The sequence below is a fragment of the Lutjanus erythropterus genome, chromosome 16 (assembly GCF_056507025.1).
Source record: "Lutjanus erythropterus isolate fLutEry1 chromosome 16, fLutEry1.hap2, whole genome shotgun sequence".
Taxonomy (NCBI): domain Eukaryota; kingdom Metazoa; phylum Chordata; class Actinopteri; order Lutjaniformes; family Lutjanidae; genus Lutjanus; species Lutjanus erythropterus.
Window position 1 is genome coordinate 23,633,399 of NC_139332.1, and position 27,789 is coordinate 23,661,187.

Below are 27,789 nucleotides of genomic sequence, written 5' to 3' on the forward strand. Positions count from 1 at the left end.
TTGATATAATCTTGTGTTTCATAGTTTATGTTTGAGATCCTTAATGCTTCACTTCACAGTTTCAAAGCAAAGTAGGACATTTCAAGGGTGTAGAAATGGGCATGTTCCTACTAACATCCAGGGATTGCTGGGTATTGCAGGGATAATAATTCTGATAACAAGATAAAAATATATCCATTGATGCCTGCCTCTGTCCAGTCAATGTTAGCTGGTGAGATTTAATATTGTGACAAAGCACCTGTGCCAATTATAGCGACAATACATTTTTAAGTTTTGAAAAATTGTGTGGGTTCTCCAACACACCTGGAAGAGGAGAGTGAGACGAGGTTTTTATCGTCTACAAGTTCAGTAAATGGTTCATGCTGCTACTTTAATGATATTAATTGCCACATAGAACTAAGGTTATGTTACTGAGCCCCAGTCTGAAAAAAAAATGATACCAAAGATAATTTTGTTTGCATACAAAAGCTATGTACAAAATATGCAGCATGCAAAATGTGCATGAGAAAATCACAAACCAATTTCTTTTAACATGTGAGGCTGCACAAAGAACAGTAAGTCAAGGGTCTGGTGTTAAAATGGGATTACATTAAGCGAAGAGCAATTATGACTTGTTTAGGACGTGAACTCAAAATTGATGACGTGACTTAATGTGACTTGAGTGCAAAGACCTGAGACTTACTTGTGCCTTGCAAAACACTGATATGTACGGTATGTGTAGTTGGATCTTCACAAAAGTTGCTCTTTTTTTCTGCAACTTCAGATCTCTTCGTCACATTCACAAACCTGAATTTCTGGCCGGTGCAATTAGACCATCAAAGTGCATACACAGAAAAAAAAATTCAAGGAAAGCACCACAAGGAAACATGTAACTAATGATTAAGTTGAGTGGTAGCCTAGAGTTTCACATTACACTGATCGTCTGACTTTGATGATAAACTTTGCACAGATCAAATCAGCTGCGTCGCACTGTTCAGGTGATGCTATCTGTTACTTGTAAATGTTTTGTGGCCTGAGTTAGTGCCTCAGGGAAAACCTGCACATGATTTGAATGAAATCGGAGAACTGAAATGAAGCCATATCAACTATCGCTTCTCATTATCGCCTCCAGAGTGCTCACACATGCTTGGTTGTCAGGCGGAGTAAAATATTACTCTGAGTGTTAGCAGTTAACATAACAGTAGACCGTGTGTGTTTATGCATAACAGGCCAGTTACAGTATCTTCCACAGAGGTGAATTTATAACAGTGATATGGTTTTGTGCCTCAGCAGGTGTTCACAGTGAACACCAACAGGAAATACAGAGGACAGATCCTCCTCCGAGACAGGTGTGGACAAACTACTTCATATTTGAATCCCAAATGTTGCTCATGTCTGTTGTGCAAATCAAACTGCTGCTGCAAGTTCCTCTTTTTTTTAAATTTCCCTTTTTTTCTGCTCTTATTTAAATTTGCCTTTAAAAGGACAGTTCACCCTACAATCAGCAATACTTATTATTTCCACTTACCCGTATTATCCATCTATCGATTGTTTTGGTGTAAGTTGCTAAGTTTTGGAGATATTTCAGCTTTCTCTCAAATGTAATGGAACTAGATGACACTGGTACTCAAAGTGCCAAAAATATGGAACTATTTTAAAAATAGAAACTATTTTGAAAACTTTTTTCTTCCCACTAAACCAACTGGATCACTGTGCATCTACTCATGGAGGAGAGGCTCAGTGTAACCATTAATGGTATCCTCTTCAGCTGAGCTGTAACATTTAGTTTTTCAAAGGTAAACTCAGCAAAAAATATAAGTAAGTAAAGAAATCTCAGGCTTCCCCTGACTTCTCCTGTGCACACAAAAGGTGTATTTATCTAAAATTTTATTCACAAATTTGTTAAAATCTGTGTTAATGAGCACTTCTTTGCCAAGATAATCCATCCACCTGACAGGTGTGTCATACGGAGATGCTGATTAAACAGCATGATCATTGCACAGGTGTGCCTTGGACAGAAAAGTGTGGAGTTTTATTTTGAAAAAAGACATTTATTATTTCACATAGGGCTACAGATGCAGATTTTTTGCAGAGTAGCGTGGGTCATGGCTTTGTCCTCCCGGGCAAAAAAGGGTGCTTCGTTGATTCATAATTCACACAAGTATCCCATCAGTTGATTTCCTACCAGCGATGAGATGCAATAAAGCACACTAATCTTTATAAAGTCACATCAAGCCCCACAGAAACACAACAAAATCAGTGTGTATTACTAGAGCAGTGGGAGAAGTATTCAGATCCTTTATCTAAGTAAAAATCCTGTATTCAACCTCAAGAGGTATTATGAGCAAAATGTACATAAAGTATCAGAAATTAATGTACTGATTCTGCAGAAAAATTGCCCCAACTAGACACTATATTTTGTATAAGGTGTCAGAAGCCAAAAACCTTGGAAATCACTGATTTAATCTATAACAACTTTATTTATTTATTTATTTATTGTTGTTGTCGTTATTATTATTATTATTATTATTATTATTATTATTATGTAGAATGTTAAAAATAATGCTAGCTGTCATATGGATATAGGGGAGTAAAACTATAGGCCACTGAAATGTAGTAAATCTATAAAGTAGCTCAAAATAGAAATAGTCGATAAAACTACAAATACCAAAAGTGCACTTTAACTTTTATAAAATGACTTTTAAAGTGGCTTAAAAGGGCATTTAAGTCACTTTTGAGCACAACCAAAACGCTATAAATCCATATAGGAACGATGTCGCATGAGATTAAAACGACATCACGATAAAAATCACTTAAAAGCACAAACTCCCTGTTGCCCAGCTTTCTCACATTTCAGCTCCCTGTTGGGATTTGCTGTTCCCCTACCTGTGACTGGGAATCACACAGGTGAGAGAGCCTGAGGATTTAAAAAAAAAAAAAAAAAAACTGGGTGGACGTCCCAGCAGACCTCCTCTGATTGGATAACGGTGACGTTTGGATGGGAGGTGGAAGATTATAAATGCTGCGATGGCGGAAAAAAAAAAAAACTTCGTCGTTTGATCAGAAGTATAACGGTCTCATAGTCCTCACAGGCAGACAGCTTGTCCTCTAAGTCGAGTTTATAACCTTATTCCTGTCGTCAAGATGAACAGAATTATCCTCTCGATTTTTGCAGTCGGATTCTGCTTTGCAATCGGTAAGAAAATACTTATTTATTTTTTAAATGCACGTTTTATTTTTATTTTTTTACATTTTAAAGCAGTCGGTGTCTAACTAATCCTTGCAGCAGAATTAATTTAAAACTGACGCTTATATTGTAGAAAGAGCGTTTAAATCTCGACAAAAATCAACGTTTTCTGCATGAAGTTTGGTGTGTCTGCGTTTTATTGAGGTTGGTTTCCCTTAAAATTATCACAGCACCGTCTGGAATAGACTATTGCTGAGTTAAGAAGTGGAATTTCTTTTTTTCCCCCCAAGTTTTAGATGGTTAGATTATGTTAGATTTCTAGATTTTACTTCTGCATGGAACATTTGTGTTTTCCATGAGCTCATTTAGGAGAAAAAGGCTCTCTTTGACGTGTTTTTTTCCTGGCAACACGGATCAGACCCTGTCAAACACGTTTTGTTAGAGTAAAAACAAATATTTTGCTTTCTTTGGTGGGATTTGGAAAGTGTGTACCATGTTTTGTTTTTTTTAAGTTTAGGGTGTGCTCAGTGTTACAGGGTGCAGAGCTTGGGGCTGTGACTGGGTGTGTTCATACCAGTGGTGTGTTCACATCATTTTAGGGGCCGGGGGCCTGAACAAGATGTGGGCATCCTTTGGATCTCACTATCTACCCAGTGATGCACCAGTAAATAGAAATTCTACCACTTGTTCTTTAGCTCGAATTGTGCATAAATTGGCGACACTGTTTTTTCAGATTAAATGTATTCATCTGTTTTGGTTATCGTCATATCTATCTTATCATGTCCTGGTTCTTGACACAGTGGTTATAAAACACTGTGATCTCATTTGACTGTCAGATGAGATAATGGACAGTGAGGATCTTTGACATCATCTGTTTGGTTTCCAAACACTTTTGTGTCTCTCATTGTCCTCTGAAAGAGCCATCAGTCATCCCAAATGATTTGTGGTTCGCTAGAAGTAATACAAAATGTTGAAATGGTTGACCAAAAGTAATTGATGAACAGTTAGCTAAAAACTGAGAACAGTTGAAACAGTTAGCTAAAAGTAATAGGCCTAGATAAACATTTGTTGGTTCGCCAACAATCATGAATAAGCAGTTGAAACAGTTAACTAAAAGTAATAGACAAATAGTTGAAATAGTTAGCTAAAAGTAAAGAATGAACAGTTGAAATAGTTAGCTAAAAGTATTGGACGAACAGTTGAAACAGTTAGCTAAAATTATGGGATGGACAGTTAAAACTGTTAACTAAAAGTATTGGACGAACAGTTGAAACAGTTAGCTAAAAGTAATAGACAAATAATTGAAATGATTAGCTAAAAGTAAAGAATGAACAGTTGAAACGATTAGCTAAAAGTAATGAATAAATAATTAAAACAGTTAGCTAAAAGTATTGGACGAACAGTTGAAACAGCTAGGCTAGCTAAAAAATAAGCCCAGAATCAATCTGAGCTGTCATGATTAGTCAAATGACAAAATGAACTATTTTAATAACGGTAGTCTTTCTTTTAGGTAAATATGCCAAATATTCTCTGATTTCAGTTTATCAGTTCTAAGGATTTGCTGTTTTTCTTCATCGTGTTTGACAATAGACTGATCATTTTGAAGTTTTGGACTTTTGGTTAGGATAAAGGAAATTTGACGACACCACCTTGGATTCTGGGAATTTATAATGGGTATTTTAAATTGATGAATTAAGGAAAAAATGGACAGATTTATTGCTGTTCCCCTCTTCAGACTGATCAGAACAGATATTCCCACAGAAGAAGCAGCTGCAGAGTTTTGCTGTGTTTACTCTCTGTGCACATCCCAGGCTTTACTCTAATGCTGTTATTACAGGTTGGGGTGAGGCAGCCTGTTTGTGGTACGAAGGTGTCCTTATTCGTTTTTTTTTCTTTCCAGACGTTATTAAAAGACTGAATCATGTCCCAACCTGCCAGCCATTTCATGAGAAATTCCTCACCCTGTAACAGATTGAGGCTTTGCCCAATCTCAAATTCCACATCTACACAGGGTCTGCACACTGGGTGTACTCCGAGGGCCATTTGTTCTTTTACTATTGTGTTTTGAGGCTATTGTTCTCCATTTTTGTCCCCTGGATCCCCTCAGCGCTGTTGTTTCTGTCTCCCGTTTCAAACCACACCCTTCCTAGTGTGATCCGTTCTCTTGTCCCGGCTAAGCTTTTGTACTTTCAAGTGATAAGGTGGCCTTTAGGCCTATTAATTCTCTACTTAAATAGTTGTTTGTGACACAAGAGTGATTCACAAAACAACAGATAATTACATACAACGGTTTTACATCTACCTGTACAAGTGACCAGGAGGGATGGATGTGTGTGTGTGTGTGTGTGTGTGTGTGTGTGTGTCCTCTGGGGAGAAGCAGAGGATTTCAGATGGAGGTCTGATTGGTTTTTGCAGTCAACACGTTACAGGCTACTACAGCAAGGTTTCCCTAAGAACCATCTGCCAGAAAAGTGGACAAAAATACTCACCTCTGTAATCCAGATGTCAGTAAATTCCTTAAGTTGGGAGGAGAACATCCAGAGAGGCTGTTGACTGAGAAAGATAATAAAATAGATGTTTACTTTAACCTGTTGATTTTTGCTTGGTTTAATAAATTAAATAATGTGATAAAAATGTAGAAGCGTTGGCTGTCCATGCTTACAATCGAAACAAAGTATAATAACTGAGTGTGCAGATAAAAAGAGATTAATAAATAAAGAAGTGGTAAAATAAAAATGCAGAAGAACCAATAGCTTTGAGTTTACCTCAGTGATAATAACCTCACAATTTACACGAGCAAAATTATATGCAGGTATAAAATACAAGATTTAACTTTCCCTTTAAAAAACTGGCACAGTTTTATGGAGAAAGTTATTCTGTCCATAACAAAAATATTGTAAACTATGTCAATCCAGTCATCAGCTGAAGGTATTTCTAGCTGGAGCCAGTAATATTTCTCACTGCGGCACTTAAAATCAGAAAAGGACTAGAATTGATGTTTCATAAAGGCAAGTCCACCGGGGGAACAAAATCATACATTGAATCTTTTTCAATCAGCTTAACGTAAATAAACATGTCTCTTTAGAAACATAATGTATTGAACTGATTGAATTACAGTCATTCAGCTTCTCATTCCAAGTCAAAAGATTTCAAGCGAGATAAAGTCATGTTTAGAAGTTTTGAAGTGATCTGGAGATCTATACTTTAACTTTAATTAACTTGAATAGACAAAACTTGTACGACAACGATAAGCATATTAGCAGACTTCCCAGCATGCACTGTGTGAGAGTCAGAACTCTTGTGAGACCCTCATTTTCTTCGGTGTGACTGAAGAGTTGCCAGTTGAACTAAACATCTTAAGCTTATTGAACAGGTTTTCTCAAGTACGACTGATTTAATATCAAGTTTATTTTACCAGAAAAGTTTATTGCTTTGAGTCATTACAAAATTATCTCAACTTCTCTTTTCAAATTCAGTCAACTTAAAAATTTAAGGCAGCCCAGACACTAACTTTTTAAAATAAAATAAAAAAAAAAAAAATGATGCTGTTCCTCTATCATGAAGTCCTTTGACTTGAAATGATGAGTTGAATCAATGTATCAACGCATTAAATTAAGCTTCTACAGAAACATGATCAACATATTTGCCGACTTCCCAGCATGCATTGTGTAAAAGTTTAACTCTTCTCAGACCCTCCTTCTTCATTGTGACTGAAGATTTGTCAGTTCAACTTAGTATCTTAAGCTCATCGAACAGGTTTTTTTTTTTTCAAGTACAACTGACTTAATATCAAGTTTATTTGTTTTGAATCATAACAAAATTTCCTCAACTTGTCTTTTCAAATTCAGTCAACTTAAAGTTTTAAGGCAGCTAACTTTTCCAAGTTAAAACAAATTATTTTAACAGTGATCGTCGATGTCTGTACAATGGTATGGAAAGTGATATCAAGTTTTCTTATCCCTTAGTTCTTCTCTCTCAAACACGTTTTAAGTTGGATTTTTTATTAATCTGTAAGGATGAATTCAGGACAAGACAAAAATGATCTCTCATCAGGCTACTCCTCCCATCTGTCTGGCTGCTCACATCCCTCAAGGATGTCGGTGTTGTGTGCCATAATCCACTTTACATCCCAGTGCAAACTGAGAATATTTACACACCACAGCAGACCCACCCGTGTGTGTGTGTGTTTATCTTCACCTTTTGTGAGGTTGTAGTGTGTGAGGAAGATAGTTAGAGGAAGCTTTGATGGCTGTCCTTTGCATATTTACCTTCATAATGCTTTTCATAAACTTGTTTGCATATTCATCTCACGGCACTGGCGTTTTGTTTCAACTTTCCGTGCACAGTGGGTTTGGTGCTGCAGCACATGACTCACATTGTGGGTTTAATTTCGACTTGTTTTTCTTCCCAGTTGTTCCCTACAGTGAGCCGAGGCACAGTCACAGTAATGCAAATCTGTTCAAACCTGACCTTGTTTTGGTGAGGTGACGTCCAACTATTTCTGTTGGTCAGCATGGATACACTCTAGGTGGAGTTAATGACCAAATGTTGACACTAGGAACAACACTTGTTTTTAGTAAAAGCAAACTATTTTAAGACCTTTTGCAGTGAGGATGCCCTCAGGTGGAAGTTTTGTGTACTGACTCCTCCCAAAGTGCTGTTTACAGTGAAGATACCACGCCCAGGACGACACCATCAGCCCCATCAGAGCTGTAATTCCTCTGTTTTATTATTTGTTTCTTGTTATTATATCAAACAGGGTTTTAGTCTTTTTTCTTTATTATTATTTCTCTCCCCCGGCTTTGTTTTGGGTTCCTCAGCATGTTCTTGTGTTATGAAACTGAGGATCTGATGCTCTGTGATCTGTAGTTGCAGTGACAGAGCAGTAGAGGGCAGTAAAAGGCTGACTCTGCACATTGAGGATTATTAGTAATGTGCCACACCTTAGAGCTCAGGCTCAGGTTCCTTGCTTTTTTCTTGCTCAGTATTGTGCAGAATAACTCTCTGCAGTATTCAGTTATCATCCTCAAATGTCACTTGACTGAAGAATAGTGATTGTGTAACTTAACTAGTACCATTACTTGAAATTCTTGATTTGCAACACCTCTTAATTTAATTTTGTTGTGTACATTTCATTGACTTTAGATACTCTTGACAGTCCTAGAAAGCCAAATGCAGAATAACATATCGGGTAAACAATGTGTTCGTGTTTTTTGGCAGACAGATGCATTTAATCCCTGAGAAGTACACAATCAAAATAAACAATCAAAAGGTAGTTCAAGAAGTTATTCCAATGTAGATACGATATGTACACCTGACAAAGGCAGTAAGTATCTGCATTTTCTTTTTTTTTGTGTGTGTGTAGTACATATCAAAACCTGAATTAAATGGTACTTTACATATAAAAACAACTGAAATACACAATAATATATGAATAAAGAGGTGGGCATAAGTAATAAAAGAGGAATGAAACTTAAAAACTGTAGTTGATTAAAAACCATAAAACATGATAAAATGTAAAAACAAGAGGTGAATTAATCTTAAAATGAAACGGTGCAAGACTTCAGTGCATGTGAAGGACAAAGCACAGTGATGATTGATAAAAATATTGTTTTTCAATAATATAATTGATTTAGCAGTGCAACAAATCTTTCTGTTACCCTGAAATCTCTGTCCAACTTTAGTTTCTATGCTCTCTGCCTTTGAAAAACAGTTGACTTTGCTCAAGTACCGAGGAACATTTCTGAGCTGTTTGTATTTACATCACATTTTCTGATACTTTATACTTCAACTTTTTACTCCCCTTTATTTATTTTACAACTGTAGTTGCTTATCACTTAACAGATTAAGAATATGTGACAGTTGTGTGAATTAAAATAGACTGAACAACCCAAAATAATATTAAAATACTGACTACTAGATAGATAGATAGGTGGGTAGGTAGGTGTAACTTCACCTGAGCCTGAGAGCCTTCATGTGAGAACTCCACCCACTACATAACTTTGAAAAATGCGTAAGTGAGCTCGGGGTGTGGAGCGGCTGAGGAGTGGTTTGGGGTTGGTCGGGTGGAAGTGTGAGGCAGGTAGGAGTTATTCAGTGAGGAGGGTCACCCGCCTTTGACCAGAGGGTGTTAACCTTTTTTTTTTTTTTTTTTTTTAAATGAATCTATCTAAGAATTTCATGACGTAGATAAATTCCACACAGGTGACTCAGTCAGAATTTTGTTCAGAACAATTATAAAACTCTAGATGAGGTGTTGAGCCATCTTCAACCCATGAAATGTTAAATTTTATAACTTTGTTAAGAAATCTCAATATCAGCAGCAGCATTTATGCGTTTCATCACAGTACAGGAATATAATTCAGCTTACAACTCAAAAACATGCTTAAGTGCGTAGTTTAAAGGAGAGATATGTAATATATTTACTGACCTACTTCATAAAATGATCACGATATCATCAGAGATTGAGGAAAAATGCTAAGTTGAAATAATGGCTCAAAGCTACAGCCAGCATGTCCTTCTCTAAAATTTCCACTCCAGGTCAGAACAACTGTTTTTGTTTGCCTCTTTCACATTAACTAGAGTTAAAATTAAGGCAGATTGTTTGTTTATGATGGTTAAATTGAGCAATGTATGAATGGAGTCTGGCAAGTAATGAGAGAGGCAGTCACTGAACTCAAACTAGAACAAAACAGTGTTTCTACACTGTTGCATTGCTACTTAAGGACTTAACTTGCTGGTTACGTTTGGTTTGTTTTAAGACATTTTTTCAGGACTTCCGGCGAGTTGTCATTGCAAGGCAGAGGCTGCTTTGGTTCAGGTGTGTACTTTTCTTAGGGGTGTTGATGGTAAAGTGAGGGGAAGTGATGTAAACCTGCTACACATGAGTTTTAAAGTGATGAGAGAAGCATTTTTAACATTTTTTTTTTTTTTTTACTTGACGTGAAGTACCAGAAGGAAGTGCATTGACGGTGATAAATATCTTACCTCCACTCACCCGTCACCCTTAATTAAACCTGAAGCTATATCGCACATGCCGATCTCTTCTGCTCTTGTCATGTCAAAAGAGATTAAACGCTCCTATAGATACACTTCTGTCTTTCTATGGAAATATGCTGCTGTGGAGAGAATCTGTTGCAATCAAGGGAGGCGAAGAAGACACGACCAATTAAATGTTGAGACATTTCTGCTGCAGCGAACAAACACGCTGCTGTAATTAAACATGATTAGCTTTACTGCTCCCATGTGACTTCACCTCCCCTCACCTCGACGGGAAGTTTCTTTCGTGCTGTTTTGCTGACAGACGTCTTAAGCAACACAGACTTGTCTGCGTAAATGTGTGCGCGCTTTGCATTATATGGAAGGGAAGACTCGGTAGCGGGCGGGATCAGGTCTGACTGGATTGCAGATCCCTCTCAGACGAGCAGCAGGAAAAAGAAAAGGTGACGTGTGTAACGTGTCAGGCAGCATTACAGAGTGATGAAGAGTTGCTAGGTGTGGCAGCACAGAGGTCACATGACACTTTGATTTCCCTATAATGTACCTTAAGAATTGTGTGCTGACATTGCTATTTAGTACACAGTGTTGCAAAAAAAAAAAACTATGGGCGTGTTTTTTGACATTTATTGCCACATAGACTGACATTTTTGTTCCCAAATGAAGAAATCTTTGTTTTATCTAGTAGCATCAGAGTATATTCTTAATGCGTGTAAAGACTCTCAGTAGGAGCAATAAGAGAGGACGTGAGGGTTGCCAAAAGTCTCTAAATTGTCAGCTCTGTTTGAACTCAGGTGTAACCGAAACCCGCGTGACAGGGTGTGGGCTGTTGATGTACAAAGGCGTGGGTGTGTTCGCATTATCCCACCAGATTGTGATAGAAATCAGACCGTCCCACAGGATTACATGTCTTTTACGTTGCAACATGTATGCATCTCCGACATAGTTTATTCATTTTAAACATTTTCCGAGTCTTGTGCTGGATTTTAAGTGATTTTTGGTTGTGTTCACCCAATTCTGCCCCATTTTGTTGATATGTTCATATTGAAAAAAGTGACAAAAGTTAAGTGTAACCAAAGATTTCAGCGCATGTGATGTTTGAGTATGATGTAACGGACAGTATTGCCTCACATTGCAATGCGTAATTAAATACCGGAGCAACTCAAGTTGGAAAAAATGTTGACTGGTTGATGAGTCAGATCAGCAAACATCTGAACAATACAGCAGTACAGTAAATCCTTAGAAAAAACATGCTATCTCTATGTCATATACTAAATATTTAATAAGCCATCTCTCTGCTTGAGTAATTGTGTTACATGTTAGTTTTTATAAATGTAGTTTAGATGTGTGACTATTTGTTTGCTGACATGATTCTTGTCTCACACTTACCTCTAAGATTATTCATTATCTTTGAAAGAAGTCTGAAGCAATAGAACACGCCATTAGTCAGATTATTACACTTTCTATTTTTTATATAACTGGCCAGAGTAGCTGGCTTTCAGTATTAGTGTCAGTGTAACCTTTTCATTCATGATTAATCAAGTGGATCATTGGTGAAAAACGTTGATCACTGTTTCCTAAAGCTGAAGATGATGTCCTCTAATGTCTTGTTCTGTCCACAGCACAAAGATATTCAGTTTACTGTCATAGAGGACTAAAGAAATGAAAAAAAATATTCACAATTAAGAAGCTGAAATCAGACAATTTGGACATTTTTTCATGTCAGCTCTAGTTGCTATTCACAATTAAATTCTCTTCTTGCTGTGTAATATTATGATATGTTTAATAGTTAAAAAGCAAAGATGGAGGAAGAAGGGAAATAAATTCATGTTGTCTTTCTTGGCAAAGCATAAATATTGAACCAGAGAGTGATTTTTTTAAGATTCTCATACTGTTTCATTTGACTTATTTTAGAGGCCTAAATAGGTCAAACCAAGGGTTCCCAGCCTTTTTTTTCTTTTTTTTGGCTTGGTATGAACCATTCTCAACTTGTGACTGCTCATCACAGGGTGCATTTCTGAGATGGAAGTCATTTTCCCTGCTCAGAGTATTTCATTTGATTAATTTTAGTGGCCTGGAAAAAAAAGAAAGCAAATAATTGAAGTCAGAAAAATAAGGATAATGCAGTTTTTTTTCTCTGGGGAAATCCCCTTGTGTCCCAGTAATCACCCCTTAATTCACCTTGTGACCTTTTTTTTTTTGGATTAGAAATAAAAGACATACTAGATTAGAGTATTCCCTCCTGGCTTATCATGCACAACGGGGTAATATTGTATTAATTAGATTTTTTTAACTGTAAAAACAGATGGATATGGGCTTTAATGCAATCTTAAAATTAGTTTGTTGTTCAGCTTCAGGAGGCAAAATCATCAAAAAATCATCACAAAGTATGGACTTTACACAGAGGAAACAGATTTTAAAGCTACATTACACACAGTAACTAACCCACTTTAGTGCTACATCACCTACAACAAGCCCAGTAACGTGAGACGAGCTATACTGACTTTTTAAAAAAATAAATTACAAAGTGAATCTTGATCAAACAAACAAGAACAAAAGGTAACCTTCGAGACACATTGTTTTTGTATATTGACTTCAGTCAGTGTGTTCTTTCTGCGGCTCCGGTCATGGATTGCTGACTTTGAAACTGGAGCGACAGGTTCCTCACAATGGTCCACTCCACTCGCTGAGAATCTGCCCTCCCAGTCACACTGCTCCTTAGTCACACACTTCTCAGAATAATGGCGGGCTTGTAAACAGATACCAGGTGTCATTACGACTTGTCAGCAGTAAGAAATAAAGCTGGCAAGTGCTCCAGTTTTCTTGAGAGAAAATGATTTAGATTCTCACCTCAGCTGACTGAGCTTCAGCGTGACGTCGCTGAGGCCTCACCAGTCGATTATAACGCTGTTAAATTAGCATTTCCAGTATCAGCCAGCTTATCTCCAGTAACCTTCTCAAGCTGCAGCACCCACTGGGCTTGTTTTATTTACATTTTGCTCATGTACTATATTCAGTATATGTTCTTCCATTCCAGGTATTTTCCAAGCAGTTTTACAATGCTTGAAACTCTCTAAGCTTATGATTTTTAAATGTGATTCATTATTGTATCTGTAACATTCAGGGATCTGTGAAAAAAAAGACACCGAGTCAAAGCAGCAGAGGCCTGACTATCATGACTTTTTGTCCTCAGTAGACAACCCCAATCCTGTACAAAGGTGGGACACAAAGGTGTAAATAAAACCAGAATGCAATGATTTGCAAAAACTCATCACATCTTTTCTTTTTCATCTTTCCTTCTAACACTCAGTAAGCATTTAGGGAACTCGGGCACTAATTGTTGAAGATTTGAAAGTGAAATTCTTTGTCACTCTTGCTTGATATGCCACCTCAGGTGCCTCTATTGTCAAATTTTGTGCTTCCTAAGGCACCACACATTTTCCATGGTGGACAGGTCTGGAGTGCAGATAGGACAGTCTAGGACAGACACTTTTTTACTACAGAGCCACGCTGTCGGCATCGTCTTGCTGAAATAAACTCGGAGGTCCCTGAAAAAAAGACATTGTCTGGATGGCAGCATGTTGCTCCAAAACCTGTATGTGCCTTTCAGCATTAACACAGATGTGACTGTTACCCATGATGCCATAGCTTTTGAAGTCAGCCCCAGTGTAAAAGAGGAACAGAGTCTTTTCCCTATATTTTTCTTTTTTGGATGGTCCTTTTCCTCTTTAGCCTGAGTGACGCAATGTCAGTGATATCTAAAATGTGTTGTTGTTGCTGTTCCAAACAGGTGTGTTTTGAGCATTTCACAACTTTCCTAGTCTTTTGTTCTGTTCTAACTTTTTTGGAAACATGTTGCAGGCATCAAATTCAGACTGTAGAGCTGTCCCAATTCCAGACTAGTGATGTTAACCAGGTACGGAGTCTCTAGTGTGGTCAGACTGTTTCGAGTGTGTCCAGTGCACAAAGGAAATAGAGAGCTACTCATATCTCCCGTCAAAGTCGGAGGCTGGAATTTCCCAGCTGTAATTTGCACCTCAAAGTGTTCCAGGTGCACAATGCCCAAAGTAACCAAAAAAAAAAATGCACTGACACTGACAAATTTCTTTGGCTCGTGTGCAGACAGTTGAACTCTCAGCAGTGTAACCTCCTTGTATTTATAAACTACCCCTGCTGCAAAACAGAGAAGGAAATCAGCCACTTAATGCTTAATGTAACTAAATATACTAAATACTAAATACTCAATGATTTATTAAGATTTGCTAGCTTTCTTAGCTTGCATTTTACTAGTGAGATAGTTAACCAGCACTCATTTCTTGTAGGTACAGATGGAAAAGTATAGTGATTTCTTGTATATTTACTGCAAAAACATTAGGACATACTGTGCATTTTGTACACACTAAGCTATGCGGTGCATACTGTATACACTTAGCATATAGCTAAGCTATGGATTTGGGATACAGATCATTTCAATTAAACTTTTGTGTCCCAAGCAGAGATAATCTTGATTTTTCAGAATAGCTAAAGCACATCCAGAGCCATAAAAGACATTATAGATTTTTGACTGTTTATTTAACAGCTGTGATTGATTTATTTATTGAACTTTACTTCCTGCTCGAACTCATTTTGTATTTCCTGATGTGCTGCACATTTATTACATGCTGCTGCTCTGAATTTTACATGACTACAATGCAGTGTGTGTGTGTGTGTGTGAGTTTACCCTCAGCTGCATTGGAAAATCCAGAGTCAACAAACATCTTGAGTTGATGACCACCTTTTTAGACGTGTTATCTGTAAGGAGAGCTTTTGTCAACATACCTTGACCATAAACCGACTTCAGAGTTCCCATTATACAAACTAATGGTTAGAATTTACAGGCTCTACACAGAGTAATCGTCTGCAGTCATTTTTATGTCTGGAAACTAATCACAGTTTTCAGAGGAACTGGTTCACTGACTCAAGGGTCATGCAGCAATTTGTCTGAGGCTTTTACATGTTTCTGTACATGCATCATACAGAACATATATCCTTAGACAACTGATTTCTGTAAAGAAAACTTTCACAAAAAATAAGCTTTTGTTGGTGGAACAAACTTTGCACTTTGCTTTTTTTGTGCGTGTGAAACATTTTTATTGTTTTGTGTTTCTTTTTGCCATACTGTAATGATTAGTTGATTAATCAACAGAAAAACAAACTAATGGGTGGAAAAATTGGGAAAAACCTCAGCAAGACCGACGTAGGTGCTACAGGTTAAAGGTCACCCATCTGTTTTATTCCTGGTAACTGACTTTTTGTCATCATATTTAACCATGTAAGACCTTTTTAAATGCCAAGCTGCATCTTCTGAGGGGATGGTAAACACTGAAGCAGTCTCAGTTCTCAGCAAAGGCCTTAATTTCAGACAAACATGAAAAGATGTTTACTTGAGTACAGACGTATTTAACAGCCTAAATTTCAACCTCCTAATTACAGCCTGTTGCAAACCTACTCAGGCTAACTAACCATCTCCCTCCTTCCATCCCCTCCAACTCTCTGCTGATTCCAGGTCAGGCTCTGCAGTGCTACAAATGCGCGATTGGCCTGGGAGACCTGTGCATAACCACCAAAACCACATGTGGAAGTGACGAACATTGCTACAGTGGCGTTGGGACAGCAGGTAAGGAGCTCAGAAGCTAAAAATCTCACTGTGCAACATGCTTCTGGAGAATTGTCATCAACACTCATCACATCATCTGCTTCCTTCTCAAACCTTGGCACTTGTGAAAGCATTTTTTATCAGATGGTTGAGGCAAGGACTTTTATTATTGCTGGAACAGTTACTTTGTTCAACTGGTCAGTCAACCAGGTAATTTAAGCCAATGATTTCCAACCAGGGGTACTTTTAGACTCTGGGCAGCAGGGGCAGGGGCAAAAAAAATTAAAAGGGCGACAGCTGTACGCTGTGGGACACCAGCACGCCGAAAATAGTGATTGCATTTATGGTGATACAGTTCTGATTCCTGGTTTAGATTAAAATTTTGTGATTAAAGTACAAAAACTACTGCATCTCTATAATAAAATCACACAGTTAACTATCAACTGTTTAACCATTTAAAGCCAAAAAACAACCTCATCATATGCATAAAAACTAGTTAGTTCAAATAGTTAGCTGAAAGTAATCGACAAACTGTTGAAATAGTTGGCTAAACATAACCAAACAACAGTTGAAACAGTTAGCTAATAGTAATCAAATGGTTAAAATAGTTAGCTTAAAGTATTTAAACAGCTGAAAGTTAGGTAAAAGTAGTCGAATGTAGATGTGTATTTGTTAATGAATTATTGAATCTTGAATCAAACGGTTGAAACGGTTAACTAAAAGTATTTGAATGGTTTGAATAGTAAACTAAAAGTAGTGAAAAACAGTTGAAATAATTAGCTGAAAGTTGTGAAAGAACTGTTAAAATAGATGCTAAAGAAGGTAAGCAACTGAAATAGCTTGACAAAACTAATAAAACAGTTGAAATTTGCTTGAAAGCAATAAGGTTAAACATGTATTATACATGAACAGAAAATGTGAGAATCCTTTCACTCAATCTCCAACACAAGGCCTACTGTAAATACTTTCGTATGAAGTTGTTTATATTTAATGTGTATGTGTGGTGGACATATTAAGTCTTCCAACCAAATTCCTATGACGTCCCTAAGGGGACCTCATGTGACACAGGAACCATGCTCATTTCCCCAAGGTAGTTTCTGTGCGCACAAAAACGTAAAGAATTTATTTTTAGCGCGTCCTCTTAAACGCTCTGTAAATTCCCTCCATTAGGATTTCTATAGGTGTGTTAACGCACATAGAATGTCACTGTTCCTCCTGAGGGGTGTGATTAATGTGGAAAAAAGCCCAGACACTCACCTCTATGTTTGTTTATCGGGTGTCGCAGATCGCTGATCTGTCTCTCACCTTTTTAAAATAAGTACATAGAAGTGTTTTGAAATGTTGATCATGATCGATGATGTCTGTCTTCACTCACTATAGATAAACTCAAGTACCCACATGCTGGTTCAATCTCTCTCTTCAGTCTCACAGTTTAAGTAGCCATCGACACAAAAACACTCATATCTTGACGGTCCATTTTCAACATGGATTTTAAGATTTGGGAGGCTAATGCACAGTGAATGTGTTTAACTGCAGCATGAAAACCATCTGTCCAAAAGGTCAAAAGGCTGATGTGAATTTGCCACAGGCCAAATATTCTTTATTCTCTTCAGTGTGTTTGTCCTACAGCTCCAAACCGGCCTTCCTTCCTTTATTTCTATATGGAATAAGCTTGAGTTGTGAAGTCCAATCCAAAACAAAACTGCATTATCCTAACACTGATTGGTTGTTTGAGTCAGACTAAAGGTTGACATTTTTTCGGGAATCCTGCAGGACATGGGATTCCAGGGATTTCACAGTTTTTTCACTGGGTCGGGACATGAAAAAAAGTCAACAGTGGGTGATAACGGGAATCATAATAACAAAAAGTCATTATTTATACATAGCGTGTGTTGAGTGTGGATTGATGGGAGTCATTCTTCCAGGATTTGGACAGGACAGGGATTTTTTTTTTTTACTCTGTCATGGGATTGGACCAGTTTGTTTTTTTTTTCCCCCAAAGTAAATTAAATAGCGGCATGCATTTGTCAAAATTAGTTATTTTGACCAGTATTATAATGAAACAATATTGCCTACTGCAGCTTTAAAACCTTGAAAACCCCAAACTTGAGCAACATGTTTTTCACACAACAGCAACATGCGATGTATCGGTACATACCTCTCACTCTGCAGCTCCATCCAACCATTTCACTCAAACACAATGAACAATGGACCGACTGACTGAGATTGTGTGTGTTTGTTGTCGTTCCGCAGCTGGCGTCTTGGATATCAAGATGAAGGGCTGTCTAGCGGTGGCTGAGTGCAACCAGACCAAAGAGGTGAACTTCCCCTCCAGCAGCTCCAACTCCACCACCGTCTACTCCATGACCAAGACGTGCTGCGATTCCGACCTGTGTAACGCCGCGCCCGGCCTGCCCGGGACCTCCGGCCTGGGCCTGGCCCTCGCCACCATCACCGCTCTGTTTGTGGCCAATGCCCTGGTTTGACAGGAAACACGGCGGATGATTCACTACATAAAGTGCACACACACATAAAACACACACACACATGGGTCTTGTGTTTACTATCCTTCAGGTGTATTGCACTTTTTGATTTCACACAAGTGTTTATCAGTTAAAATTTGAATCCCACCTTTTCTTATTGTATTTTTAGATTAATTGGTCACCTGTTCCAGTCCTGATTTAAAAAATGTTAATTGACAGAAACTTTAATGCATAACACTGACATCAAAGATGGTTTAAGAGTCAATTACATGTTTAAAGTGCCCTGCAATTAACTTTCTCCACATAAATGAGCTGTATGAAGTTTATTGAGGGCTGTGGGTGTGAATAGCTGAATGAATCACGTTAGGCATTTCGTTGTGTGTCTAAATTAGCTTAATTAGCGGCTTCACAGCTTAAAGGAATAGTCCAACATTTTGGAAATAGGCTTATTTGTTTTTTTGTGCCAGGAGTTAGATTAGAAGATCAATACCACTCATTTCTGTCCGTTAAATCTGATGCTACAGCCAGCGGACGGTCAGCTTAGCTTAGTTTAGCTTAACATAACATCTGGAAACATGGGGGAAACGGCTAGCCTGGCTCTGTCCAAAGATTAAAAACAATGTCTACGAGAACCTCTAAAGCGTGCTTATTTAATCCGTACAGCTGAAAAACAAGTAAGCACATTTTTTAATCGTAGGACAGAACCAGGCTGGCTGTTTCACCCCTGTTTCCAGTCTTTATGCTAAGCTAACTGTCTCCTGGCTCCATGTCGGTGGTGGTTTTATTCTTCTCAAACCAACTCTCTGCAAGAAGGGCAATAAACATATTTCTTAAATGTTGTACCCTTTAATTTATTGCCTTTGACCAACTATTCAGATGCCAAAAATATATATTTCAGTGCTTCTATGAACATTTCATTTATTGCCATTTGCGTTGTGTTCATTTTATTAGCATGTAGCTCATATAATGTAAATTGTCTCTTGGCTTATGTCTGGCACTGTCTGTGAAATGTTTTTGTCTTGCTGGTTTTTCCCTTTTTTTTTTTTTTTTTTTGACACAAATACCTTTATCAATATTGAGTTTAACCTGTTTTATTTTTTGATATTTGTGTCAAATCCACACTGCACATTACTCATAAACTGTGGGGTGAGAGCTGTTGCTAGTTCTGAATGTGTATATAATTACTGTATATGGGGAGAACATGATTAAATTGATCGTGTTGCAATTTGAAATTTGTCGGGTCCAATTGATTCAACGCAGATCATTAGAAGAAGAGGTTAAACATTCCTGAAACTGACACTTTTGGCATTATTTTCCCAAAAAGAAATGTATCTGAATGTTTGTGGAAAATTGGTTGTGTAGACAATTTGAAGAATGCAATAAATGTCCAAACGGGGAAGAAAATGTCCTCCTCCTCCTCCCTCTGTGTGGTGTTCCTGGTGTGATTTGATTCCCTCCTCTCGTCTAAATGTCTCTCAGCTCGTTTCTGCAGGACCGACTTGTCCTTCAGGTTTCACTGCTCCACAGCAGAAACTGCTGAAGACACTGTCCTGAATTCAGGTTTTGGTTTGCGCCAAACTTTTTGGTGTTTGAGGAAATTGCAGGTTAATCCTGTGGAAAGTTGTTTACTAACAAACAGAAATCTAAAGTAAAATAGAATCAAAGTTGGATGTTTTTATAAATGATCCATCAATTGAAGTCTTGAGTTGAGTGTGATCTGGAGGATTTAATGATGTAAAAGATATCAGACAGTTGTGTGTTTTGAAGTACAGCTGCAATGAGTCGATTAATCAATCAAAAGAATATTAGTTGCCAAATATTTGTATAAGCGACTGATCTTTTTCAATTTTTTCATTTTTCAAACTAAAAATGTCAACATTTGATGGTTCCAGCTTTGTAAATGTAAGGATTTGCTTCTTTTCTTTGTCATTTCTTCCTATTTTCTCCTTATTTTTTATTCAGTAGAGGGATGTAATAAAGTAAAGCTGAAAAAATTAATAGATTTAATGGTCAATTAATAATTACCAATTATGTTGATAATCAATTAATCATCTTTGAAGAAGAAATGCCCAAATTCTCAGATTTCAGCCCCTCAAATGTGAATATTTTCTGGTTTCTTTAATCTTCTATGACACTTGACTGAATATCTTTGATATTGTGGATGAAACAAGACATTTGAGGACATCATCTTGGGCTCTGGGAAACACTGATCGACAGTTTTCACCATTTTCAGACCAAACAACAACAACAACAAAAAAAATTCACTTAATTGAGAAAATCAATTATGAAAATGATTGTTCATTTCAGCCAGTTAGTTACAGTAGACTCTTTGGCTCTTTTGACTTTCCACAGTTCAACAATAATTCACTTAGAGGTGAAACAACTGGTCGATTGATGGATGGTTGATTGTCAGAAACTAATAATTTAATTACTCTCTCGAGCTAAAGGGAAGATATGATGCTTTTATGTACCATATATGATAGTAAACTGAATACTTCTGGGTTTTTCGCTGTCGGTCGAATAAAACAGTCAATATGAATATGTTCCATGTGTTCCGCAAACTATAATACACATTTTTCACTTTTTTTCTGACAATTTTTGGGCAAAATAATGAGGACAATACAAAAAATACATTACATTTCCACTAAGTTTATGTGAATAATTTGATGGGAATAATACAAAACAAAAAACAAAAAACAAAAAAACACTAAGAGCCCATTGCATTTATGATTTAATTTGTAATTTCTGACATATTCTCCAACTTGAGAGGCAGGGTCAGTTTGTACAGCTCACTGCAGTCACTCCCTGTCTATCATCCTTGACATTCCTTCACCCTCAGTGGTTCTTCCGTGGCCCCAGGGCAAAGATGAAGACAAAAGGCCTGGAAAGAACCTCTTTTTGTCCCCTCCCATCACCTGTCTCACTATATAAATCTGACCTCACCAAACAAGCTCATCAGTTCTTACTACACACGGCATCCGATCACTTGGGTGGAAGGAATTTTTTTGCATTTGAGCCGAAACCAAGAGGCAAACCGACACAACGCGATGGGAAAGATCGTATTTGGAATCATTGCAGCCATTGCATCTCTCATGCTGGGTAAGATTAAATCAGGGTTATCAGTTATTGATTGAAAGACACATATTGACATAAAAAGCAAGCCTTCCTGATTAAGATATTTTAAAATTGGGACTTTGTTGAAAAAAAGTGCATATGTGGTCATATACAATCTCACACTAAAAAGGTGGGAAAAACTCTTTTCAACTTTTCTATATTCATTATGAGCTTTAATATACTGTATATATTAATATATAAGCTAAGAAGACAAATATCAGGTAAATTCAGCTTTTTATGCACAAATCAGAATCCAGTTCATTTACACTGATTTGTATTTTAGCAAATGTTCCTTTCTAACAAATGTACAAGATTTCAACAGATGTATTTTTTAAGATTAATGATGTTACAAATTTCAGGTCTGAGAAGGATTTTTAAAGAGTCAGTTCACCCAAATCATATATTTAAAAGACTATGTTGTTACTTGCGCCTGGTGGTATCTCGCCCTGCAGGCAGTTTCACGTGGACAGTGGAGGTGACTTGAATTTTGTTTGTACCTCTGAAAAAGGTGAACCAATATATTGGAAAAACTCAGCTGTTACTCGAGATAATCCACCAACTTCACTGTAAAAATATTTCAAAGCAAAAAATTATTATTATTATTTTTGATCATCCAGATTGTTTCCAGAAAGACACTTTTACTTAATCACTCATCAATACTTGAGCATCACAACTGACAAAATCTACTTAAGGTAGCATCTTTTCACACCTGATATTTTCCCTGATAATGAACATTCAAATCATACAGTATCAGTGAAGAAACTGGCATGATGGCTTTCTGATACAACATCTAGAGTTTCACGGTTTATTAAAGCTGGGGCGGGGTTGGACGGCTTTCACTTGCACCACGGCGCAGCGCAGAGTGTGGTGGGTCACAAATACCACTAAACAATGTTAGCTGCTCTGGAAAGATTAGATAAGATAAAGAAATTATATGATTCAATACATACGATACGATACGATACGATATGGAACTTTATTTAATCTCGAGGGAAATTGTTATGAAAATAAACATACATCACTGCCAGTATCAGTAGTTCAACAGGGTTTAATTTCAAAACAACAACACAAATTCGATTGTTGCCATAATAGTAAAGTACATTATGGGTAATTATTAAAGTTTTAGAGAGGTCTACAAATATTTGCATACAAAATGTTCATGTTGATATTGAGAATATGAAAGACTGAATTGAATTAAGGCAAGTAAAATAATTTCAGCCGTAGATATGTGTGTATTACCGTGAATGGATCAACCTGTTTTGAGCAAAATTTTCTGTACTTCGACCACACAAACATTTGATGACTGCTGTGGAAAATCTTTTTGATTTTAACTTTTGTGCTTCCGTTTGTGTGTTTCAGTGGACTCCCTGACCTGCAACCAGTGCAGCTACGGTCTGGCGGGCTTCTGCCTTAGCAACACAGAGGTGACCTGCTCAACCAACACCAGTGTCTGCTTTACTGGAAAAGCATGTAAGTCACCTCCTAATAACCTAAAAGCTCACACCTTCTCCCTTCAGACATTACATAACATAACACAGCACAGGTATGATTTAATAAAAGTCTCTCACAAATACTGTGACACCCAGTCACACACACACACCCAACGTTCGCAGGCCGCCAAACCAGTATCCAAACCCAACCATATATTTACTTTCTTCATCTTCATACTGAATCAGTGGAGGGAATCCTTAATATATGTTTTGTGAATATATTATATAAAGTCCTATATAATCATAATTTTATTCAACTAACAATGGTCTGGCTGTGTCACAGTGGAAAAATACTCCTGCAAGGCCTGCCTGCTAGTTCATAAGTAAAGTCACTGAAATAAAAGTACAAATTTGAAGTTTCATTGTCAAGCAATAACTTTTTATTTCCAGTTTTGGGCATTTTAATTCTTCTGAATCAATGAAGAAGAAAAGGAAGCTCAATCTGCAAAATAAGAAAAGTGTATTTAAAAAGCAGCTGTTGTAAAAAGTGCAAAATATTCATGCAGTGGAGTAAAAATTAACGCAGTAATGACATAGAAAAACTCAGATTAAGAGCAAGTACCTGTATTTGATTACTTTCCGCTTTCTAACACAACAATTTCTCCTCAGCATTCCCGTCCATTTCCAGCAGCGTGGGCTTCAACACTCAGGGCTGCCGTGAGCCGTCCGGCTGCAACGCGACCACCAATGCGACGTTGATCGGTGTCACTTACGAAACCAAAATCGACTGCTGCTCGACAGACAAGTGCAACCCAGTCCAGGTCAGCGGCGCCCCATCCACCAAGATGACCTTCGCCGCCGCCATCGGTGCAGCCGTCCTGGCCTCCATGTGGAGTAGCATGCTGTAATCTGCCTGATGCAAAATCATAAAAACAGCAGCAGCCGGGTCAAAAGCACTCTCCAAAATAAACCACTTGGACCTTATGAGTTTATAAATATGATTATTTATACACTCATATGCTGTGTCACTCTTTATTTTCCATAACTCTCGTCTTGTCATGTCAGGGTTCAGGTTTATAATGACAAGCTAAAGAAAAACCACAACTATCATGGAAGTCGATCAATGGGATGTTTCAGGGAAACATTGAGCTCGTAAATCTTCCAGGCTGTTGCCTTGCTTAGTTTATTTTTTTTAAGCAAATTTTATTTATCTTTTTGACTACTTTGTGTCTTACTGGACAAAACATTGATGTGAAAATAAAGAAAATCACTGAAAAACATTTATTGCCTGTGCTACTTGCTCTTCTTTTAACATCATGCATCAATACATTCATGAGTTGCACCTGCTTATCCTTGTAGCCTAACACACACAGACCATTCACACTCATGTTCACACATATTTTACCATCATACAGCACACAATATTACTTTTGTAACTCCAGCAATATTCTGCTCCAGTGATTCCCAACCTGGGGGAAGTCGCTCTACCCTGTAAATGGTTGACATAGTTAAAATCGTTCACTATACATAACTAAAAGTTTAATATAGTTCGCTAAAAGTAAAAGGGTTGATTTAGTCAGCTAAAAGAATGGCTTAACAGTTAAAATAATTTGCCAAATGTTTGAATTGACAGGTTTCCCACAATTTAGGAAGCGTGTGCAGCAGGGGAGCTTATTTTTTTCACACCTTGCAATAAAATGCTGTTTAAAGGTCATTTTGTGTGCTACAGTTTTACCACACAACTGCCTTAGTCTGTCAGCTCTGACAAACTAGCATTTTAATGGAAGATAATACTAGCCCAGGCTATACAAAGATAGCTCTTCAGTTAGTGAAGTGTGAGTGTAAATATCAACCAGCTGCATGGATTAAAAACATGGAGATTTTGTTAACATAAAAAAGTAATAGCATGCAGCTATTCCTGATGTTCGGCTGCTGCACAGACACTCATTATGGGTATTATATTCACACCATTAGCATGAATGAAAATCCTGCTGTTTCCTAAAAAATACCAGACATCTTAGCCATGTATGCCAGATGTGTCAGTCGTGCAGAAACTCAAATTAAATGACTACATGTAAACATGCAAAACCTCACTCATAACCAATGATTAGCACACCTCTTTGCATCTCTGTGAACTGTCAGTGAGTCCTGTACTGAACTCCAAACCCATATTAGACTTATCACCAAAGCGCTGATCGCAGACTCTACTGAATGTTTGCACAGTAAATCAAATAATAACACACATTAGCAGTGTGAGTGGTCTTATCCGACAGTGAAAAGACCATTCACCAGATTCTGTGCCAAACTTGCCACCACCCTACAGGCCTACATTATAAATCCAGGGCTCTGACAGATGCTAAGCTAATTATGCATGCTGAGCTAACCAGGGTGTTTCTCTCTTTAGATAATGAGCATTTGTCACCAACTGTGATTTGTACAGTTGAAGGCATAAAAAACAACTTTTTTATGTCCATCTACCCATAACTCAGTGTCAGCCATTTTGGTTTGTTTTCTACTCCCCTTGTTTGAGCACCACCAGCGGCATTGCTCAGAAATCCATCTGTAAACTGTTGAGATGATTGGCTAAAAGCAATTGATGAAATGGGTAGACAAAAAAAGTAAGTCCAATGGATAAGCAGTAGAAATAATGAGCTAAAAACAGATGAGATAGTTAACTAAACTTAGGTCTAATGGATAAACAGCTGAAAAATGTTAGCTAAAAGCAACAGATAACCCCTTGAAATATTAACCAAAAAATAGCTTATAATTGATGAATTGCTGAAATAGTTAATGTACTGGATAAATGATAGTAAGCCAAAAGCAATGGATTAACAGTTGAAATAGTTAGCTGAAAGTAGGCGTGCCGATAGACAGTTAGTTAGCTGAATGTTAGCTGAAAGTAATGGATTAATAGTCTGAAATGGTTCACTAAAAGTAGACCTGATGGATAAACAGTTGGAATAGTAAGATAAAAGTAATGAATAAAAACAGTACAATACAAATAGATATGTATTGGAGGAGACATTTTTTGCCAACGGCAATGGATAAACTCACAAATTGAGCTTAAATAGATAAGTTGTTGAAATTGTTAGATAAAAGTTGGGTCAACCGTTGAAAAGTAAGAGGAGCTACTGTAAAGGTAATAAATAGGCCCTACCTGTTGAAATAGTCAATAGTATAACTAAATAAATCTGGAAAAAAGTTGAAATGTGCAGCTTCTGTCACTCAGCATGAATGTGAACTTGATCAAAGCAACCTAAACATTGATTATTTGTAGGACAACAATATCCAGTTTCATATAATTAATGAGTTAAAATCCATTAACATGAACACATTTAAAACATGATGAGTGGTGCTGATGAGCTGTAGTCTATTTGAGGTCATCTGATATTTTTGCGGTGGATGAGACAAAAAGGGTTGGGAACCACTTTTTGTTATTAAGCATTGTGCTGAAATAGTTTCAATTCGTGTCACAGGAATGCCTCACCCCTTACAAACTTTCTTATCACTGTTGTTGTGCGTATTACTGATAGAGGCCTCCCTATATAAAGATGTGGACCATGAGTCATTGCTCTCAAAACTTCATCCCGCAGCTTCTGAAACCGTCAGATCTTAAAAAACCAACAGTCGTGGTGTTTTCACCTGCAGGCCTATCTAAGAAGATCACGATGAGCAAATTTCTGTGGAGCTGTGCAGCATTATTGACGCTGTTTGTTGCAGGTAGGAGGTTTTTACCTGAACGAGGGGTCACTCTGTGTATGGGCTCAAATAAGGATCAATAAGATTTTATGCGTGTGAATTCACGTTCAGAAATTATTTCAAAGCCTGTGATTGTTTGTAAAACTGAGACAAATCGCTGCATGAAAAATTACATAAAACACTGCGTAACCTCAACTGGTAACTAACTGTATTTTGTAACTGACTGCGTTTTCTTGTACCTTAACTGTTTTCCACACACTATTTATCATTTAGATACTTTAAAATTATTTCTGAACATCATTTCACAACCTCAAAAATCTCATCGGTCCTTATTCGAGCCCATAACTATGTAATGCAAGAGCTTTTTGCAGATTATGTGATGTTAGAATATGGATGTGCTGTTACTTACTTAATTAAATTAAAATTTTACTGGTTATGCAATGTGTTTTTGTTATCAAAAACACGACACCATGGAGAATATATAAATTTGAAGCATGCTGTTGGAAATGACACACCTGTATTTGAGCCACATAGATTTAAAGGGTAAAAAAAAAACCAACATATTTTCTGACATATTCTAAGTGATTTTTAGCAAATAGTTTTGGTTTTATTTGCCCAGTTTTTGACCAAACACACCGTCAACTGTCTTTATTGTTTGTCTGGAAACACAAGTTGCTGTTAAATGTAATTTTTTTTAACGCTTTGAGCGTCACAAACCACATCAGATATCTCAAAACTATCTGTATGGCTGAAGAATAGGTGTGCCATTTAGTATAAATTGCTTCAAAGTCACATCCTGGATTGAATTACGTTTTGACTGCGGCCAGTGTTCACCTTGAGAGGTTATTAAGAGCCTCTTATTGTGTACTTTGTGATTACAGCAGGTGCTTGTTTGATAAAGGTGGGACTAAATGGAGTCAGATATTTGTGGATATTGATTCAATGTTTTTCCCTTTGTTATATTATGACGGATTGATACTCTAAGATCCAAAAAGCATTCTTCTTTACAATTTCCTGTTCTCCTGTCGTCTCCTCTCCCACAGTCGAGACCCTCCGCTGTAACACCTGTGATATCAAGATCTTGGGGTCCTGCCTTGGCGATACTCCTGTAAATTGCAATGGAACGGAGAACAGATGTTTCAGTGCAGTTGCCAGTATGTTGAACAGCCTAATGACTAATTAATCATTTTCGCATGATTAGAAACACGCCCTGTAACTCAGTAACAACTCTTCCTCCTTTGAGGTTGATTCATGACCACAGAGACC

The 27,789-nt window shown here is 37.3% G+C and overlaps 2 protein-coding genes across 2 annotated transcripts; both read left to right on the forward strand.

Moving 5' to 3' along the window:
• Nucleotides 1-3,010: 3,010 nt before the first annotated feature.
• Nucleotides 3,011-18,479, forward strand: LOC146313116 (sperm acrosome membrane-associated protein 4-like). The gene is made up of 3 exons (XM_084739039.1): nt 3,011-3,175; nt 15,708-15,818; nt 18,051-18,479. The coding sequence occupies exons 1-3, from the start codon at nt 3,124-3,126 to the stop codon at nt 18,281-18,283; spliced, it is 396 nt and encodes a 131-aa protein (XP_084595165.1). The 5' UTR covers nt 3,011-3,123; the 3' UTR covers nt 18,284-18,479.
• Nucleotides 18,480-21,218: 2,739 nt separating this feature from the next.
• Nucleotides 21,219-24,104, forward strand: LOC146313117 (uncharacterized). The gene is made up of 3 exons (XM_084739038.1): nt 21,219-21,379; nt 22,754-22,864; nt 23,494-24,104. The coding sequence occupies exons 1-3, from the start codon at nt 21,328-21,330 to the stop codon at nt 23,730-23,732; spliced, it is 402 nt and encodes a 133-aa protein (XP_084595164.1). The 5' UTR covers nt 21,219-21,327; the 3' UTR covers nt 23,733-24,104.
• Nucleotides 24,105-27,789: the final 3,685 nt, after the last annotated feature.

Excerpts from the sequence above, each read along its gene's own strand:
- LOC146313116 (XM_084739039.1), top strand. The coding sequence starts at position 3,124 with ATGAACAGAATTATCCTCTCGATTTTTGCAGTCGGATTCTGCTTTGCA. Across the intron at positions 3,176-15,707 it reads CGGATTCTGCTTTGCAATCG|GTCAGGCTCTGCAGTGCTAC; the intron begins GTAAGAAAATAC and ends TGCTGATTCCAG. Across the intron at positions 15,819-18,050 it reads CAGTGGCGTTGGGACAGCAG|CTGGCGTCTTGGATATCAAG; the intron begins GTAAGGAGCTCA and ends GTCGTTCCGCAG.
- LOC146313117 (XM_084739038.1), top strand. The coding sequence starts at position 21,328 with ATGGGAAAGATCGTATTTGGAATCATTGCAGCCATTGCATCTCTCATG. Across the intron at positions 21,380-22,753 it reads CATTGCATCTCTCATGCTGG|TGGACTCCCTGACCTGCAAC; the intron begins GTAAGATTAAAT and ends TGTGTGTTTCAG. Across the intron at positions 22,865-23,493 it reads CTGCTTTACTGGAAAAGCAT|CATTCCCGTCCATTTCCAGC; the intron begins GTAAGTCACCTC and ends ATTTCTCCTCAG.